General features: G+C 37.8%; 1 protein-coding gene across 1 annotated transcript in view; it reads left to right on the top strand.

The window, feature by feature from the left end:
• Positions 1-19,925, top strand: part of STPG2 (sperm tail PG-rich repeat containing 2) — a 181,474-nt gene that overhangs the window by 25,602 nt on the left and 135,947 nt on the right. Inside the window, exons 6-7 of the mRNA XM_087875365.1 lie at positions 148-259; positions 17,742-17,846. Coding sequence (XP_087731491.1) covers positions 148-259; positions 17,742-17,846 — 217 coding nt within the window. The remainder of the gene's footprint in view (positions 1-147; positions 260-17,741; positions 17,847-19,925) is intronic.

Below are 19,925 nucleotides of genomic sequence, written 5' to 3'. Positions count from 1 at the left end.
GTGAGCAAACTGGCTTTTCATTTGTTCTTGCAAAAGCAGCTGTTTTTAATGTTCCTCTTGGGGGAAAAGGGTAAAAGCATTTTGTGCATGTTTTAGGAGCTTAGGCATTTAAAAGGCAACTCATAAATCTCCTCAAATTTTCTAAAGGGAAAGCGCAGTGCATTGTGAAAATGTCAACATCAAGAAGGAAGACAAGAAAAAATGTGTTCTCTATATTCCACGGTATCATGAAGAAATAGTATTACAGGAAGGAAAAAAGGTAACGCTAACTGAACATAGTCATTTGCAATATGTAGAAAATTATTTATGACGGGATTTGAAAGTTCCCGTTTGAAACAGCATACGTTTAAAAAAAAGGAACATGAGCTGTGGAATAAAAATAATTGGTGGGCTTTACAAAGTAGGGCTTTTAGAAGAAGATGAATTTGCATAGACTTAAGCAATCTTTGCAAAGTATGATATATTCTTGTTACATTATTGTAGCACATTGTATTGTATGACTTCTGAAAGTCGTAGGAGAATTGGAGAAACAGCAGGAGAAGTGCTGTATCATATTTCTTCCAAATAGGAAAAAGACACAGTTTTCACTCTTCTTTTTCAAATATAACCTTAGGATGGTTTTCAGTTTGGTGAGTCATTCCTACATCTTATGGAGGAGTATCCATTTTTTTGGGGGGGGTCTAATTCTTTTACGCACTCATGCTGTCCCTCTGTTCCGTCTATTTATCTGTCATGTCCATATTGCTCCAGTATATCAAAGAATAGCTTGACTTGCCAAGCAAGTACTGAGATTTAAGAGGATTATTGTGTAAGAATTACAAGATGAGTAAATAGGCTTTTCTTGTTTTGTTTATGTGGCTCATTCCCCCTTCCACCCCTTGCTACAGAGAAGCAGGTCTTCTCTGCAGCAGAGCCTACCCTCTGCAGTGAGGTTCCACCTGAAATTTAAATGGTTCCTGGCATTTTGAAAAGTCCTCAAGATATGATTCTTTATCCAGGGTTTTGGCAAAGATAATTGATGCCACTTTTCTTCTCTTTTCTTGTTCCCATCTGTTTTTGTTTTCTGTTTTCTTTTTTGTTTGTATTTCCTGAAATGCTACTTATTTTTAAATGTTTTAACAATTTATAAATTGCCCAAAGTTGTTGGAAAATGAATGGCATATAAATTATTATTATTATTATAGCAATAGCACTTTGACTTATATACCACTTCACAGGGCTTTACAGCCCTCTCTAAGTGGTTTACAGAATCATATTTCCCCCAACAGTCTGGGTCCTCAGTTTTCTGACCTCGAAAGTATGGAAGGTTGAGTCAACCTTGAGCCAGTGAGAATCGAACTGCCAAACTGTTCTCAGCCAGCAGTCAGCAGAAGTAGCCTGCAGTACTGCATTCTAACCACTGTCTTATTATAAACTCTATATATGTATAAGAGTGATGGCAAACCTTTTAGGGACAGAGTGTCCAAACTGCAACCCAAAATCCACTTATTTATCGCAAAGTGCCAACATGGCAATTTAACCTGAATAATAAGGTTTTACTACCAGCGGTGGGATTCAAATAATTTAATAACTGGTTCTTTCTAATGACTGGGTGGGTGTGGCTGGAGGGGGGGGTCATGTGACAGAGTGGGAATGGCCAACTCTACATCACTCATGTGGGTGGTGCCTGTATGAGACAGGCAGGGTTGGGGAGGGAATCCAGGGATCTCTGGTGGGCAGGGTGGGTGGGGCGGGGTGGGATGGGAGGAAAGAAAGAAAGATCCAACCTGTTTGTGTGTTCCTGAGTGCTCCTGTTTCTGTGTGGCACTATCCCCACAATGCTAGCAGCTGCTGCTGCCCCCTTCTCCCTTTCTGTTCCCACTGCTGGGCAATCCCGTGTGAAGAAGAGGGACTAGCAGGGAGGGGAGAGTGCGAGGTTGTCGCTTCTGGGATGAGGGGACCCGGCAAGCATCTGGGTCTGGCTCACCTGGTTTCTCTTTCTCTTGCAGCCAGCTTTTCCAGTCTAGCTTGATGCAGGCTTCCTCCCCAGCAGGGGTGAAATGCTCCTGGTTTGGACTGGATCACCCGATCCAGTAGCGATGGTGGCAAGTGGTTTGGAGAACTAGTAGCAAAAATGCCTGCCCCCCCCCATGCCCAGCTGAGCCACGCAATCATCAGAGGCTTTTTTTTTTTTACTTTTAAAAGCATTTTTTTTCTACCACCTCTTTGGCTGAAAAAATGCTTTTAAAAGTAAAAAAAAAAGCCTCTGATGATCATGCTGCTCAGCTGGGATTGTCAGAGGTTTTTAAATGCATTTTTTCTACAACCTCTTTGGCCGAATAATTGGCCACGACCACCCAGTCACATTACCCCCCCACACACACCAAGCCACGCCCACAGAACCAGTAGTAACAGATTTTACATTTCACCACTGCTCCCCAGGCCCCCATCTGCTTTCCCTGACAGCTGGACAAAGCTAGGCAAAAAGCCAGCCCTCACTGTCGCCCAGATTTACCGACAGCGGGCTTGGAAAGGGCAATGTGAGCTGCGCTGCTGCCTGCGTCAAGCTAGACTGGGGAAGGAGAGAGTGCGAGTGAGCCAGCTGTGCTTCTCTCCAGTCTTCGCCCAAAGTCCGTGCAACAACCAGGAGGCTGAAGTTGGAATTTCTGCCCCCCTCTGACCCGCATGTACCTTGGCAACAGGACTGTTTTTCTCCATCCCCTTTTCCTGTTTTGTCTGCTGGATTGCCGCAGGGGGACAAACCTAGCTTTGCTGCCCATTGCGGCTAGGAATCTCAAAGCCAAGAACGAACGTTTCTGATGTAGCCAGCCCAGGTGCTAGATTGGCCCCCTGAAAACTCTGTCTCTTGAGGAGCCCGGTTGAACTTTTGCACGTCACTCGCTGAGGCAGAGAGCGGGGTGGAGCTAATAGGTGTCCAAGCTAAGTGCTTGAAGAAATCCAGCTGGCCAGTGGGGAGGCGGGGCATCCCAACACTGGCAGCTCTGCAGGAAATGAAACTGCTTTTTTTTGTCAAGCCGAGCTGAGGCAGGGTCGCATTGCGGCTCTGTGTTGTAATGGGCTTCAGGAGGAGGACGGGACCCCGTCTCCCCATTTGTGAAGCATGCAAGCGAAAAAGTTTACTCAATCAATTCCAACTTTGCAAGATCTTCTTCTTTCGCGAGAAGTTGGAATTGATTGAGTGAACATGATGGAGAAACGCGATTGGAGCTAGGCTGGGCGACTGCTCTGTGCCCACAGAGAGGGCTCTGCGTGCCATGTCTGCATGTGTGCCATAGGTTCGCCATCACGGCTATATAGCATTGATACCATGGATAATAGCATAACAAAAATTTTAAGGGCTTTATTAAATTAAAATCTTGACAATTACAAGTTTATTTTATTATTTGTCCATTAAATTTTTTTCCTACTTTTTATTTGTGAGTTCAAGATATGTATATAATGTTTCCCTTTATTGTTTGTCGTCATTTCAGTTTCAGAGGCTCCTAAATTTGGGTAATAATCCCATTGCATTTGCTAATTCTTGGTGAAGACTTATTTTTATTGAAAACTGTTCTCAGTTGGATCTTTCTGAACATAATTTAAGGATGGTACAGGTAGTCCTTGATTTACAATCATTTGTTTAGTGACCATTCAGAGTTACAACAGCACTGATAAAACTATCTTATGATCGTTTTTCATACTTACAACCATTACAGCATCCCCACAGTCACATGATCAAACAGTTGCACTGACCTGGGGCCATGTGATGATGATTTGTGACCTCCTCAGCTAGCTTCTGACAAGAAGTCAATGGGGGAACCCAGATTGGCTTAACGACCGCATGGTTCACTTAACAATTGCAGTAATTCGTTTAATAACTATGTCAAAAAGGTTGTAAAATTGAGCAAAACTTACTTAGCAATTGCTCTGCTTAACAAACAAAATTGTGGCCCTAAGTCGTGGACTACTTGGTTACTGCCTTTGGTTGTACATGAGAAAGTTGTTCAATTAATTTCACTTGATGTTAACAAATAACAGTACGTATAACAAATGAGTATATAAGCATGGAACATTAGGGCACATAATTTAAAAGCTAGGCTTTTCCTTTGTACTTATTCTTCATTCCCACGTTATCTATATGTAGCATTCCCACAAAAATGTAGTTGAAGTTTGCTATTGATACAGAATGAAGCTTGAAGAAACAGTATTTTGAGAACCCAAGTACAGTAACTGTATCTATTCTTCAATTAATTATCTTCTAGCTTTTTTGGGGTATTTGCTGATTTGGCTAAGTGTCATACCACCAAATTTTCACTTGTATATTCCTATTCCTGTTGACAGAAACAAATGGAAAAGAATAATTACCTTTCATATTGTGTGCTTTGATATATGCAATCTGTTTATCTGGTAGATATTTATATATTGTGATAGCACGTTAGAGTTTTCTGGAATTCTTTCCTCTAGTATATGAGACACAGTAGATGAGAGGTACAATTATTTTGTATTTTGTAGGATAGAAGTGACCTTTGAATGACATAACATACTGTACCTCCATCTTATAATAACAACTAACTTTCTCTCTTATGCTTACAAAGTCTTGATGATTTATAGTTAATCACCATCCAGTTTGACTATTGTAATGCATGATACACAGATTTATTGGAATAGCTATAAGTAACAAAATTTTGCAAGTCTGAATGTGCTTCCCTTCCTTCCCAATTCATTTTCATCTGAATTGGGATGGGAGTTGTATTTGAGGTGTTTTCCTAAACCACTTTCTTGGTCTGGGTTCAAGCCTCACTTATGTGATTGTTGCCTTTGTAGTGGTTCCTCCTTATTTTCTTCAAGGACATCCTGTATACTCATTACAATAGACCTCCTCATATACTTGAGAGTCAAAACCCTCCATCTTCCCATGTGGACACAGAAACATGGCCTTATAGTCACACAAAAAGCCTTTCAATTGAATGTTAGAAGAAAAATCTAAGAAAGAGTGTTGTGATAGCAGAACCAATTATCAAGAAATATGATATGACTATATTGAAGCAGAGGCTGAATAGCTATTAGTCAGGGAACTTTTTTTAAGTTGGCACCCAGGACAGAATAAAGGTTGTGGGGATTGGGATTGCATTTTCTTTAAACAGTTGAGTGGAAGACAGGTTGAGCTGTATGAGTGGGCCATGATAGGCAAGGTGAAGCATGAATAAAGGTTACTGACTGTGGCTCTATGAACAACTGGAAAAAGAACAAAGCACAACTGAATAAGAAAAGGAAGCAAAAAGAGAGAAGAGAAAGAAGGGAACATTAAAACAGGAATTTGGCTGGTATAAGAGGCTCATTGCTAGCCATGGCATGTGGTGGAGATGGTGAGTGAGGAGTGATGGAAGAGGAAGAACTCCAGCATTGCTGCAGATAGTTCAGATCAGCCCTGAGATCTGCTGGGTGGTTGGGAGCAAGAGGATGGCTTCAACATTACTGAGCTGTAGAGGGCCTGGAAGCTACAAGACTTTGGCACATTTTACATACTATTTCCTTTCTAATTTTTCTCACTTCTGTGAAGCAATGTGATGTACAGTACAGTGCATGTTAAATAACAGGGATCATTTTGCAAGCAAATACCCCTACTTGCTCTGAACTCAGTTTATCTGAACGCAGGTCCCCACAAGATCTTAGAATATTTCTATCATAGATAGGAATTTGACAATTTTAATATGCTATTTAAAATTTGAGTTATGTTATATTTTAAACATAATTGTATACACTATTTTAGTTGTATCTTTTGTGTTAAAATTAATTTTTAATTTTACATTTAATATTTACATTTAACAGCTTTAACATTTTGAAAATAAATATCTGAATATCTGTGATTGGCTGACTAATGGATTACTCATTCTTAAAATATAAGCTTTCTCTAAAACTTATGAATAGCTCATCCATGTTATTTCTTATCACTCAACTATCTGTTTTTATAATGATTTTATATTAATTTAATATTTAATATTTTATCTTTTTTATTGTATTGTCCACATATGTTTGTGTGTATGTGCGCGTGTGTATTTGCTGATGCTTTATTTAAACTAAATTTGTATATCAGTGATTGCATGACCTCTGTAGAAGCCATACCCTAAATAATTAAATAAATAGTTTGTAAGAGGCAGTGCAGCAAAGTATGTCTAGGGTATAATTTTTAAATGGAAACCAAATGGAGATGAGACATGAACCTTTTTATTGTAAGTCAGTAGCTGTATGGAGATGTTTGCTGGAAGCACACGATTATTCTACTTTGATGAAATCATAATGACCAAGGAAAGGTGAGAACTACTGCCAAACAAATTACAAATGAAGAAGCTTAACAAAAAATTATCCTGAAGAATATTAATTTTCTTTTTGATGTACATGAGGATTTTTTTCCCTTATAGACCAAAACTTAAAATATTAACTCAATTTACAAATTGCAATTGAATTCATAGTTTATCAAGGAGTTCACACTATCTATAATCTAGTTTTGAGGATTGGTTGTGTATTGGATGTTCTAATCCAGGGGTGTCAAACAAATCACGTGCCGGCCACGCCCACCTCAGCTCTGTGAATGGGAAAAACATCACGAAACATCACATGACAACAATGTGACGCGGTGAGTTTGACACCTGTGTTCTAATCAATATATAATTGTATTCAATTGTTATTCAGAGCATTATATAGGAAGCTCTTTACTGCTACTACTCCTCACTCCTTTATCAAAGAATACGCTTTAAGTTCAGTAAATATACTGTGTGAAGAACCTGGGTTGTGCCTAATTATTGCATATACTGCGTAGAGAGCCAATTGGCATAGTGGTTAAGGTGTAGGCCTAAAAACCAGGAGACAGTGAGTTTTAAGCCTCCCTTAATCATGAAAGCCTTCTGGGTTTGGGCCAGTCACTGTCTCTCAGTCCAACCTATTTTAAAGGGTTGTTACTGATGAGAAAATAGGAGGCAGGGTATTGTATCATTGCTTCAGATTTGCAAACAGCAGCACATAAATATTAAATGTGCATTTAAATTTCTAGAAATATGTATTTAACTTTGTGCTATACAGAGGTTATGGCAATGTGGAGGTTGTTTATTATTTTAAAAACATTTTTACTTGGGAGCTGCCCAGAATTGTTGGGAGTTGAACAGCATACAAATTATTAAACAATAAAAACCTGTTCACTTAAGGATACACTGAAACATACAATGTGACTAAGGGTGTCTAAAATTTTGCATATAACTGTTTAGCGAATCATGCATTACATGCATAATATTGAACTGTGTTGATTAATATTTTACAAATTTTCTAGAGAATCAAATTGAAGTACTTTGGGTGGAACCTTGAAGGAGCTAGTAATGGAATTTGGAACTAATTTTAATAAATGTTACTTTTAACTTTGTTACTGAACAAATGTTTGGTGAAAGGAATGGTGGATAGGTAAAGGTATCTGGAACAGGAAACATTGCATTGCAAGTCATTTAACATTGGATTTAGTTACAAATGGCTATTTTTATGTTTGGAAAGACTTTTGATGAAGCGGTAAATTGTAAACATATTGCGCCTGAACGTTCAGCGTAGTAGAACATAGTAGAAAATCTCTCGTTTATTCTCCCACTTGTGAAAGTAAAATTATTATTATTATTTTTTGGTATGCTTCAGAATATATCCGTATAAAGATCAAACTGAGAAGGATGACAGGAAAGAGCAAGGCTGTCAGTATAGAAGAGATGTTGTAGCAAGACTGATGATAGTCCGTCGCACTCATCTTAGCTCTTCAAGCTTAACCCTTTTGTTCATCAATCAGCTTAAAGTGGCAGGTAGTGACCATTAGCAGGATTCATTAGCACCCTGCAGCACGTTTGTACAGGGTGACCCACATCTGTCTTTATTAGAAGTTTGCTAGTTGCCAGTAGTGAACAGATGGATCATTATTGTCTATGTTGCCCTTTGGGTGTACCTGGAGGACAAGCAAAGTCATCCTGAGCAGGACACACAGTATTACCACGCAAAGAGGAAGAATTTGAATAATATTATTGTAGGCACTGATGGTTACTGCTGTGGCATAGAACTCTTTCACCTTGGATGAAAAAATATCAAAAGATAGCAATTACCAATATTTGCAATTGCTTCCACAAATGTTGATAACTGTTTTTGCGAGAAATAATCTAGCAGTTAAAAGACGCTTGTTCCTGGGGAGGAAAGCTATGGCAAATCTAGATAGCATACTAAAAAGCAGAGGCATCACTCTGCCAACAAAAGTGCGTATAGTCAAGGCTATGGTTTTCGCAGTGGCAATGTATGTGAAAGTTGGACCATAAGAAAAGCTGAGCGCCAAAGAATTGAGGCTTTTGAACTATGGTGCTGGAGAAGGCTCCTCCGAGTCCCTTGTACTGCAAGGCGATCAAACCAGTCAGTCCTAGAGGAGATCAACCCTGACTGCTCTTTAGAATGCCAGATCCTGAAGATGAAACTCAGATACTTTGGCCACCTAATGTGAAGGAAGGTCTCACTGGAGAAGAGCCTAATGCTGGGAAAGATTGAGGGCAACAGAAGAACGGGATGACAGAGAATGAGGTGGCTGGATGGAGTCACTGAAGCAGTAGGTGTGAGCTTAAATGGACTCCAGAGGATGGTAGAGGACAGGAAGGCCTGGAGGAATGTTGTCCATAGGGTTGCGATGAGTTGGACATGACTTCACAACTAACAACAACAACAACAAATTTAGCAATGAGATGTTGCTTGTTTTGAATGATAAGCTTTTTTTTTTTAACCCAACAGTTGTTTTTTTTACATTTACATTGACTAAAGATGGGGCAATGGAAGGAGAAAGTTTTAGACGGAAACTGCAGATGCTGGTGAAAGGTATTGGGTAATATATGGCCTGTGCTAAAAAATGAGTAGTATTTGTCAAATACTACTCATTTTTTCATGCGGCTGTTGATAAAAATATTATTGCCAACATGATCGCCAATGTCCAATGACGGATTTGGCACAAGAAGAAGAGATTTGTCAAAAGAAATAAAAATGGAAGGGTTCTGCCCATTTTCATATGAGGAAGCGAATGTTGGACATGTTAGGAGAAACACTCGGGTAAATTGAATGGGAAGAGAGTACCTGAGAAGTGTGTCTGATTGTTAAAAGACACACGGTCCAGAATTCTGCGGTCCAGAATTATGGATGATTAGTGCATGTAGACTGAAAACAGAGTGAGTTATTCTCAGGTGATATAGAGAGAATGAATAAGAAATGAATTGCAAAAGAAATAATATGAAGGATTAGTGATCAATAGAAAAGGAGGAGGAAAACCAAGGAACGTGTAGCTGGAGGGAGCTGATGACTTTTTCAGAAAGAGAAAAGTAAGAACTTTAAAGAACCAAATGTACAGCATGGAAGCAAAATGCATGGAAACAGGCAAAAGATGTTGCATATAGCAGCCATGTGATTGTGGGATGCAATCTTAACCAGGGGTGGGTTCCACTTACCTTTATTACCGGTTCGCAGCAGTATCGCGCGCGCAGAAGCTACAGAATCTGAGGTTTGATCAGGAAAATGTGTTGATGCAATTACAGACATAACAAAATTGAGTGATCAAATTTCCACCTAAATAATTTGTGGAAAAATCTAATTAACTAATCATTGTGAGTTTGGGTGGCATTTGTGTCCTCTTGATCATGTGAATCAGCATAATACAACCTACTTATCAAATGGCAACATAATATGAATTACTTCTTTTTTAAAATTTCAAAAGAGAAAAATATTTTAAAGAAACCTTACTTCATCATCTAATGAAGTTGTAAAATTGAGTATAAAGCCTGGTTTTTTTTTTAATATACCTGTTAAGGTAGGGTGACATTTATAGCTGTTGCTGGCATTTTCAACTTTTATATCTAGTACCATCTTGTGTTATATTGTCAGCTGTGAAAGTGAGATTTGAGTAATTCGAAGCAGCAATATACAAGAAACCATAAAAACTAGTTATAATGTCAGAGTCACACATGAACAATCTGCATTTATCTAAGTCAATACTTCTTGTCTTTCCTTAGAAGTTGGATAGCAAAGAAGCTTCCTTTATGATTCTTTTCTTAAGAATCTTAATATTTCACATCCACATGAATATCATACTGGGTAACTATAAAATATAACCAGCAGCTAAACTTTACCAAGTTTTTATTTTTTGTTTATAAATATATATTATACATTTTCATGATACATAATTTTTTTTTTAAAAAAATGCTATATTCTGTCTCTTGTTTATGACTATGTATGTCTTGTTGATTTCTAAGTATGCCTTATTGGTTTTTCAGATGTGATGCTACCTTTCAGGTCTTTAATTTTGATTGTTAAGAATTCCAGGGTTCTGATTTTTCTTTTATGCAGTATTCCTACATAGCTGGATAAGAATTGGATATGCATGGTTGTGTCTGTAGGCATTGGGCTAGACCTCCCCTATCTGGTCTTACCTAATTATATGCTTTCTTAATATTACATGTAACTGATTTTTTTTTATTTAAACAAAGCTGTGAGAGGCAAAATTTAGGCATCATATTATCACATGCCTGTTCTTAATTCTACCTGCAAGTTTGCACAATTAGCCTTGAAATTTTTGGGGTTCCTCCTTGTGGATGATCCAGGGAAAGCAAAAAGCCACTCATGGCATCTATGCTCTGGAATAACCTTTTTCCAGAGATCTGAATGGTATCTTTGCTCCTGACCTTTAGGAAAGCTGTGAAAACAGCTGTTTGGAAAGGCTTTGGTGATTAACATTTGTTTATTGGGATAGAAGAAAAGAGAGAGGGGGGGAGGGAGGGAGGGAGACCGACCGACAGACAGACAGACAGATGGACAGATAGACACAGATAGATATACTGTAGATATATAATGCAGTGCTATATATATCTTCTTCTAACCCAATAAACATATGTTAGTGTCTTTATCATGTGATGTATGACTTCCTCAATCTTGGTCCTTTACCAAAAAGCCTGGGAGTTTGAGGGTTTTGAATAATATCTTGCCTGGTCCTAATACTGCACTTTTCTGAACAGATAGCTTTGATTTTGTTTCTGGGATCTGTTGGAGTCACTTGTATGGGTGTGGTATGTATATCAAATGCATATATTGAAAAAGGTTCAAGATGATGTGAAGACGCTTGGAAGAAAGAATTGATTGCAAGTTTAGTAAGCTGTTTTATGATTTATCCCCCCCCCAAGAGGTGTTAGAATTTAACTTGTTTAATCATAATGGCTGAAAATTATAGGAATTGAAATCCTGCATTTCTGGAAGAAACATTAAATTAGGCTAGGAAAATTGATGGCTGTTCTCTACCCAAATGAAGAATTCATCACACTGTCATTGTTACTGTTTTCTTATTCTCAGAATAATTCTGCTCATCTTGTAGATGCAGAATATTTTATAAACCATTTACTATATATAAGTGCCCAGTATCTCTTCTGCCTAAATTATAGTATAAACAAAGGCATATTTACAGGAAGTATTAGAACACATACACATATTTAAACATAAATGCAAGGTATAAAGATTAGTTAGTGTTTTCCATTTTTTAAAAATAGATGGCTACATTCTGAATGTCAGAGAAGAAGGTATATACTCTTTGAATAGATTAATAAAGAATACAGTTACCTGATTGTCAGAAATAATATACCTCAGAATGAATAAAACACGTACTTGTAAAGTTACAAATGCAGCAAATTAATAGGATAATAAAGGTACACGTTTAATATTTCATGATAGAAGTGATTTATTTAACAGTCACTAGTACTTGGCACATAAAAAGTAGCATTAATTGTTTAACTTGGGTAAGGTGTGGTGCTGAAATTTATTATGTCTTACAGTGTTATTTCAATTGATTAAAATATATTCCACTTATAAATGACATAAAATGTATTATGTCATAAAATGTGACCTTTATCATCTCAACTTTGGGGTTTGCCATCGAGCAGTAGTATTGTAGGGGGAAAAAAAGAGGGGAAACATATTGTGACACATGAGTTGATAATTTCCAACGACTGTTAAGCTTATTACTGTATCCCAATATTTGCCCAGTTACACAGTCTCTTATTCGATGTCCATTTGCAAGATGCAGTGTGAACCGAATAATTATGCCTTGTAACATATAATGCATGCTTTTTAAATTTAAATTTAAATTGTGAATTATGAAATAGAGTAAGTGATTTGAACAAATGTCATTTCTAGCACGATTGTTAATGTTGCTCTTATGTGACATATATCCTACAATGCTCCAAAGTGCTACTTATCTATAATCTTATCAATCTTTAAAGCAATCTGATAAGTCAGTACTTTTTTGTATTACAAATAATCTGGTTAGAGAATTGCCGTAATGAGTATACACTGAGGTTAGTTAATGGCATGCTGAGTTGAATGGGGATCTACCAGTCACCCAGTGGTGAGATTCAAATAATTTAATAACCGATTCTCTGCCCTAATGACCGGCTGGGTGGGCATGGCTGGATGATCATGCAAAATCTCCATTCCCAACTCACCCTAGAGCAGGGGTTTTGAGCCTGGAAGGCCACCTGCACCACTCTGGAAGCCAAAACGGGGCGCGGGGGCGGATTCCTGGGAGGAGTGGGGTGGATGGGGCCAGCCAGAGGTGGGATTAGCTGGTTCTCCGAACTGGGCAAAAAGTTAACCGGTTTGCCCAAACTGGTGCAAACTGGCTGAATCCCACCTTTGCTGTCAGCTACTCTGCAACTGAATTATTGGAAGATATCCTGTGAATTTGCTTCTGACCTGAACTATTTAGCAGTAATATGGGTAGACCAATTTTAATTCACTTATGCCAATTAATAGAAATACCATCTAAATGAATTCACTTCCTCAAATATACGCTTCTCTTTTTTTGATGAACAGATGAAAAATCCAGACTGATAACAGACCATTCCTTTCTCTCACTCTTTTTCTGTCTTCTATGAATTCTCTATGCATAGTAAAGTATATCTGATTATATTATTTTTGACTGTATCTTTTGGGAATGACCCATAACAATGCTGTGTCCCTTTGCTTAATAATCCAGACAAGGAGCATTTTCTGGTGCTTTTTACATTCTGCTTTTGAATGTTCAATAGTAATATCTTAGTTTATGTTAACATTAAATGTTGGATGTTAATACAAGTAAGCCTGACATGCCAGTACCCTAATTGGTCTGTTATCAATGAACTTGAGATACAGGAAATAATACAAACATATTGACAAGCCATAGAATTTTTCTTTATATTAAAGTAATTGGCCGCTACAGTGCAAGATGTTTTTCCACAAATATTCATATTTGAATTATTTTAAAATCATGGAGATAAAAGTATATAGAGAGCATAGTCATCAACTGTACTGAGAATGTAAAGCAGTGCTTTTTTTTTTTTGAGAAAAAGAAATTGAGGCAATGGCCCGGGTGACTGCTTCAATTTTTAACCTAATTAAAGTGACTTCCTTCTGGAGCAATGGAAGGTGTTCCCAGAGGCTCCTCAGCATTGCTGCATGACAATTTTTTCAAGTTACAGAAAATTTTACATGCAAACATGCTATTCTGTCTCAAAGTCTTGCCTTTTGTTCTTTCATAATTGGCTCTCTCCCTCTCTCTCCCCCCCTTCCAATCTTACATGTAGAGTTACATAAGAAACTTGTTATGTGACTTATGCTTTTGATTCTAAAAGCCACTTCATTTGGGACTTACTTATATTCCCTGAAAGTATTTTCAAAGATACGTTTTCCTTTCCACCTTAGCTTGGGATAAACTGTTAAGCCAAATATCTATTGTTACCTATTATCTTGATGATTATTATTTTGTCAAGATAAAATTCAAGTTCATCTTGACAAAATATATTTTACTGCAGGGTTCCCCAACCTTTCTGGCTTTGCGGGCTGTCTGGTGGGTGGGGGAAGATAGGGGGGATGGTTCCATGCAAGAGGCAGGCAAGCACACGTGTGTGCACACAGCTCCATTTGGATGGTTCAACTTCCGTGGCCCAGTTTGAAGGGCTCAAGGCCTGGTAGTGGGCCATGGCATGGGGGTTGCTTTACTGTATATACTTGGGTATAAGTTCATCAATAGATAATACGACCATTGAATTTTTCAAACCACCATGAAAAATGACCTACCTATAAATAAGCCAACTCTCAAAATTTTTGTATGTTTTAACTTTTACGATTGGCTTACCTCTGGGTAGCACATTTTTAAATGGTATTTGGGCTTATATGTGTACTTTACAAAAAAAAAGCATTACTGTAAACACTCATGGATAAACCCATTTGATAAGATGAATTCATTTTTTGGATGTATTTTGGCACCTAAAATTCTCAGTTTATCAGCAAGTATATGTACACCGTAGTATTTTGACATCCCAAGCTTTCTAAAACATCATTTTATATTATTGTGTGGATCATAAAGAAACTGAATCGTTAGAGTCCTAGTCAGTAAATTAATTTGTGGGAAGATTGCTTTGAAGAAAGGATTGAAAAAGCTATTTTGGCAGTGTCCTCTGACAAGTCAGGGATACATTCACAGTGAATACTCCAAGCTCTCCTTCAATTTTAGGTTTCAACTGGTTTTATTCAGCAGATTAATAGATAGTCTGTTTTGTCACACATAAGTACATCACTAACCAAACAGGATGGTTCTCAATGGCTTCTACTGAGTTTTGTATGACACAAGATGAATTCTCAATAAATTGGGGCAACAAGGATGAGATTGTTTTTCAATCCAGAGTTTCCAGCTTTCTAATAGATTATTTCTTAGAAGGGAAATACTTTCAGTGAATAAGACCTCTTTCACTTTTTTCTTTTTTAAAAGAAAAATAAGTTAATGAGTTCTGTTTTTTATTCAGATGACCTTGAATTGGATAGTGTTTTGGTTCCATTAATGGCTTTCAGAAGATGAGAAAAAAGCAGTGATACTGCAACAGTTCTGAGAGAGGTTTAAATGGGGGGAAATGATAGAACTACTGTGAAAGGTAAATAGTAATCATGGTTCATTAGTGATTACTGAGAAAGACTTCTTAAAAAGGATAAAATATTTATCTCCTGGTGGAATTTTCAGTAGGTAAGGTCCCAAGATTAATTTTATTTTGATGCTAATTTTCTTATTAATATTTATAACTTCTTAAGTACAACATTCAATCCCTTTGACAGTATACTTGTATTGGTAGTTCTTTTCTTTTTGTCAAAAATTCCCCATCCAATGAGTTTATCAACCATTCTGTCTAAAATAAAGATATATATATCAAGCAATGCTAACAAGCTCTCAATACAAGAAATATATGTGTTTGTGTGAATTCTCCAGGTAGTTTAGAAACATGCTATTATTATACAAGTGTTTAGCACAGTAATCTGAGTGCCATCCTGATATATTAATCTATTTGGAGGGTTCCTCTCAGGTTGGGCAATTGATGCATATTCCAAAGGCAATATTTTGTACCATGAATCATTCATAATCTAAATCTGAACACATTTTCCCTTATATAATTTGATTGATTGCCACAATATGCTTCAGTCTCATAGCTACATAGCATACATTTTACCATATTTAGCTGATTTCAGTCCTTTAGCATTCAATTACCTTATTTTTGCCCATATAGCATAGGTTTACCTCTTTTATTGAAGCACAGGATACATTTCAGTCTTGAGTTAAGTAAAATTTATGTGGCGATTATATAAATGAATACTGTCAGTTGAAAACTTTGTTATGTTGTGAGGTAGAAGGCATGTTTTAAACAATAACCAACTAAGCATTGGAAACTGTCCACTAAAATTCTTTTTACATCCAAAACTCTCTCATTAACTTAATACAATCTAATCTCTCAGAGCCGGTGAAAATTGAACTGGCAGTCAGCAGAATTATCTTGCAGTACTGCATTCTAACCACTGCACCACCATGGCTCTATGTTGTGGCCCGCCAGCGGCCTGCGCGGATTGTTGCTGATTCTGGCAACGAGGAGGTTGGTGTGGTGTCACGTCAGGAGCCTGTGCAGCCGGCGCTCGAGTTGGACAGCGAGGAGGCTGAAGAACATGTGGTGCCGGCGCTCGAGTTGGACAGCGAGGAGGCTGAAGAACATGTGGTGCCAGAGGCAGGGATTCAGCCAGGGCCTTCAGAACCTCCAGAGGCTCCTTTAAGTGAAGAGGATGAAGTGGAGGAGCCTCTTCTCAATGCACGAGCACGCAGAGCTGCCAAAAGGCAGGAGTGATTACTCAAGAGGAGGTCTCCTTGAGAGTAAGGCTTGGAGCTAATTGGCCACTCCCTTAGCCTATTTAAGTTTGCACACAGCTTGTAAAAAGCTGCAGGAAACAACGTGTGTTCATCCATTCGTTCGATGATCATTGAGTTTGAACTTTCTCTGCAAACCTGGTTTCTGGGCTATCAGCCAACTCTTGTAGGATTTTATCTTATCTGTGAAATTTCTGGCAGGTTGTTAAGGACATTTTATTAACAGCTGCATTTGCAAAAGACTGTGTTTTGAAGTAAACTGAGTTTTGTTTGGAGTTTTGTATGTGCTACATTCCTTGGGTTCCGTAGCTGGGGCAGAACACTCTATGGCAGCATGCCATAAATTGGTAGTTGTTACCTCTCAGTGGCTTCATATAAATGTTAAGCAGCAATGATGAGAGGGCCAACATTGTGATACCTTGAAGAGTGAGGTCATTAGAGTGACATCATCCTTCACTGGCACCAGAACTGCCTTCTAGGGTAGGAATGGAACTCTTTTGCTTCCAATTCCCAATCCTCTTAGATGGTCCAGGAAGACACTTTTAGTGGCAATGAAGGAAGATGTCAATCTAATGGCCTTTCTCTTGTGGGGTATCACAAGACTGCTCATTAACCCAGCTAGAAAATTTGTCAGTCAATCAAGATGAGTCAAGATTTTGGAGAATATGAATATTTTTCTTGGCAGAATGCTAGTTGAAATGGGCATAGTTGCAAAGCAGGAGCAACTCCTAAACATCCCTTCAAGAAGGAATTTACTACACTGAACAATGCAGCTAGCTGACAGTCTACTGACACAATATGATACTAGGAAGGAGAAGCATTGGCATTTCGTCTCCATTATTGTTATAGTGTAGACTCCAACTTGAGCTTGTATTTATACTGTTAAATTCATTATTGGCCTTTTGCCATTAACACTTCCAAGTGTAATTTCATCACCTGGAACTTTTTGATAAACTCAGTGTGTGCATTTTAATAAACCAATAATTTGTACACAGAGGTTGTTCAGGTGGAAACTTGTTGAGAATCCGGTTACCGTCAGTTTCCAGAAACTACCTATCAGATTGCTGAGCCCCAATGCACTCTAGAAGTTCTCTAGGTCCATTAGATGTCTGGGCTGGACTTACCTAATGTTTTCTTCTCAACATTTTGAGAGTTTGTCCACCTGTCTCTTTCTGTTCTATACATGCATGATGCATTAATCTGATGAGAGCTTTTATAGCAAGCCTATACTCCAAATGAGGAGCTATTTTTTTTTTTTTGGCATCCAGCAAATGCAGAAGAACTATAGCATATGATTGACTGAAGCTGATTTGGTAACTTATTTTTGACTTGACATTTGCTGATTAAGTTGTATTACAAGTGACACAAATAATAATAACTGTAGATTTTTACTTCATAAACATTAACAATTATGTTAAAAACTTCACAATGGAATGAGTAATCCTTCAGAATTAGGTCTCCTTGAAACTGTCATACATTTGGATGTTTCATCTATTTATTTATTTTTTCTGTTTTTCAGGGTGTTCCAGGTCCTGGCCAATATAATATAAAAAGTGAGTTTGGGAAGGCAGGTTGCATCACGAAAAATGAAGCTCAGCATGTTCCTTTTCTTTCTCTTTCTGAGGTAAAACGTATTATAGTTTTTTCTCATTTGCTTTTTAAATATCATTGTTGTTAGCCTGTTTGGGAAATTTGAAGAACAGTTTTATGGGATTTTGTTTGTAGAGGAATGTCTGCAGTGGTTTATTTGTGATACTTAGATAAAGGTAAAGGTTCCCCTTGCACAAGTGTTAGTCTAGGGGGTGGTGCTCATCTCCGTTTCAAAGCCGAAGAGCCAGTGCTGTCCAAAGACGTCTCCGTGGTCATGTGGCCAGCATGACTAAACGCCAAAGGCGTATGAAACGCTGTTACCTTCCCACCAAAAGGGGTCCCTATTTTTCTACTTGGATTTTTTTATGTGCTTTCAAACTGTTAGGTTGGCAGAAGCTGGGACAAGTAATGGGAACTCACCCCGTTATGCAGCACTAGGGATTCGAACCGCTGATCTGCCAACCTTTCGATCAACAAGGTCAGGATCTTAGCCACTGAGCCACTGCGTCCCTGCTTGTGATACTTACAAATACATTAAATAGAACACAATGCCAGCAGACAGACTATTTGCACTGAAGTTCTTAAAGATTCTAATTATTCACTAGATTATTTATCAGATCCATAATTATCCATCCATCTCCATAATTATCCATCCTTCCTCTCTATCTATCTCTATCTCTATCTCTATCTCTATCTCTATCTCTATCTCTATCTCTATCTCTATCTCTATCTCTATCTCTATCTCTATCATCTTATCTCTCTATCTCATGTGTCCTTTCAAAAGCTAGGAAAAGTTCCTAGGCATTGAGGCTCATCAATCTGTTAATGGTTCTAACTGCTCTTATGGTAATGTTACACAAAAAAGTAGTGTGCTTGCCAGAATTTTTAACAGTTTCTGCATGTATGACACTACGCAGAGAATGGAAATGTCAATTCAAAATGTCAAAAATTGAGAATTATATATAAATAATGGGCAGATAACAGAGGAACAAGAACACAAACAGCTTATTTCATTACATATTCAAAAACAACCCCCCTCCCCCCAAATTCTGGAATAGCAGTGGAATAGTAATGCTCTCGAGCATTACTCAGTCTAATTATATGGATTCTTCTTTAGGGTGTTGTGTTCTCTTGGATTCAGGTACAAAAGAATTTGAAAGAAGAATATTTTGTTGCTTATTCTTGGAAAGTAAATTATTTCCAAATTTGGCTTATGCATTGAACGGAGCAGGTTATAAAATATATTTGTTCGATATCATTTTGGTTTATATGGTTTATAATTAAGCTAGGATAAACAGTCAGTGAACTCTGGATATGAAATGTCATGATGAGGTGAATATAGTTCTTAGCAGTGTTAGGCCCCAGAACTTGAGCATGAAGCCATCTGAAGTCACCAAACATCTTGCCATTTTAAAATTGCCTTAATTTTGCAGAATCTTTGCTCATGCCTGTTTTAATATAATCAGAGTCATGCAGATGAGATGGGTGATATAGAAACTTGATAAATTAGATCGATCGATCGATCGATCGATAGATGATAGATGATAGATAGGCAGGCAGGCAGGCAAGCAGACAAATTTTAATCTCTTGCTGCAATGTAGATTTAATAATTATCTTTATGCATCTAGCCCTGGTAATTTAGGAGTGGCTGAAATAGCAATACCCATAGGTTCATGCTTCCATCACAATGATAAAAACAGAAGTGGTTTTGCAGGATTGAAGTGCAAGCTGTGTCCCAGTTCTCTGGTGTGTGTTCAGTGTCATAATTTAGACAGAAAAAAAAAGTGACTTATATCACAGTTGCAGTGTTGCTGCTTTCACTAGAGTCCCGCTGTCCTCCTAGCAATGCTGGTCAAAATGGCTGGTCATGTCCTACAAAACATTACATGAATTTATATAATAAATATACTTTATGATGCCTCTGAAAGCAAACTTTCTTGGTTACATAGATGAATTACTTGCAAACATGCAGCTTGCGGCATTCTACAAATAGTCCTCAGTTAACAACCACAATTGGGAATGGCAATTCTGTCGCTAAGCAAGACATCATGTGACTGCAATAGACTTACAACCTCATTTCTGACATGGTCATTAAGCAAATCAGCCATAGTTG

The sequence above is a fragment of the Pantherophis guttatus genome, chromosome 8 (assembly GCF_059756535.1).
Source record: "Pantherophis guttatus breed Tessera chromosome 8, ASM5975653v1, whole genome shotgun sequence".
Lineage (NCBI taxonomy): Eukaryota > Metazoa > Chordata > Lepidosauria > Squamata > Colubridae > Pantherophis > Pantherophis guttatus.
The sequence above is the reverse complement of the archived record's forward strand: the minus strand, read 5'-3'. Positions and strand labels throughout refer to the sequence as shown.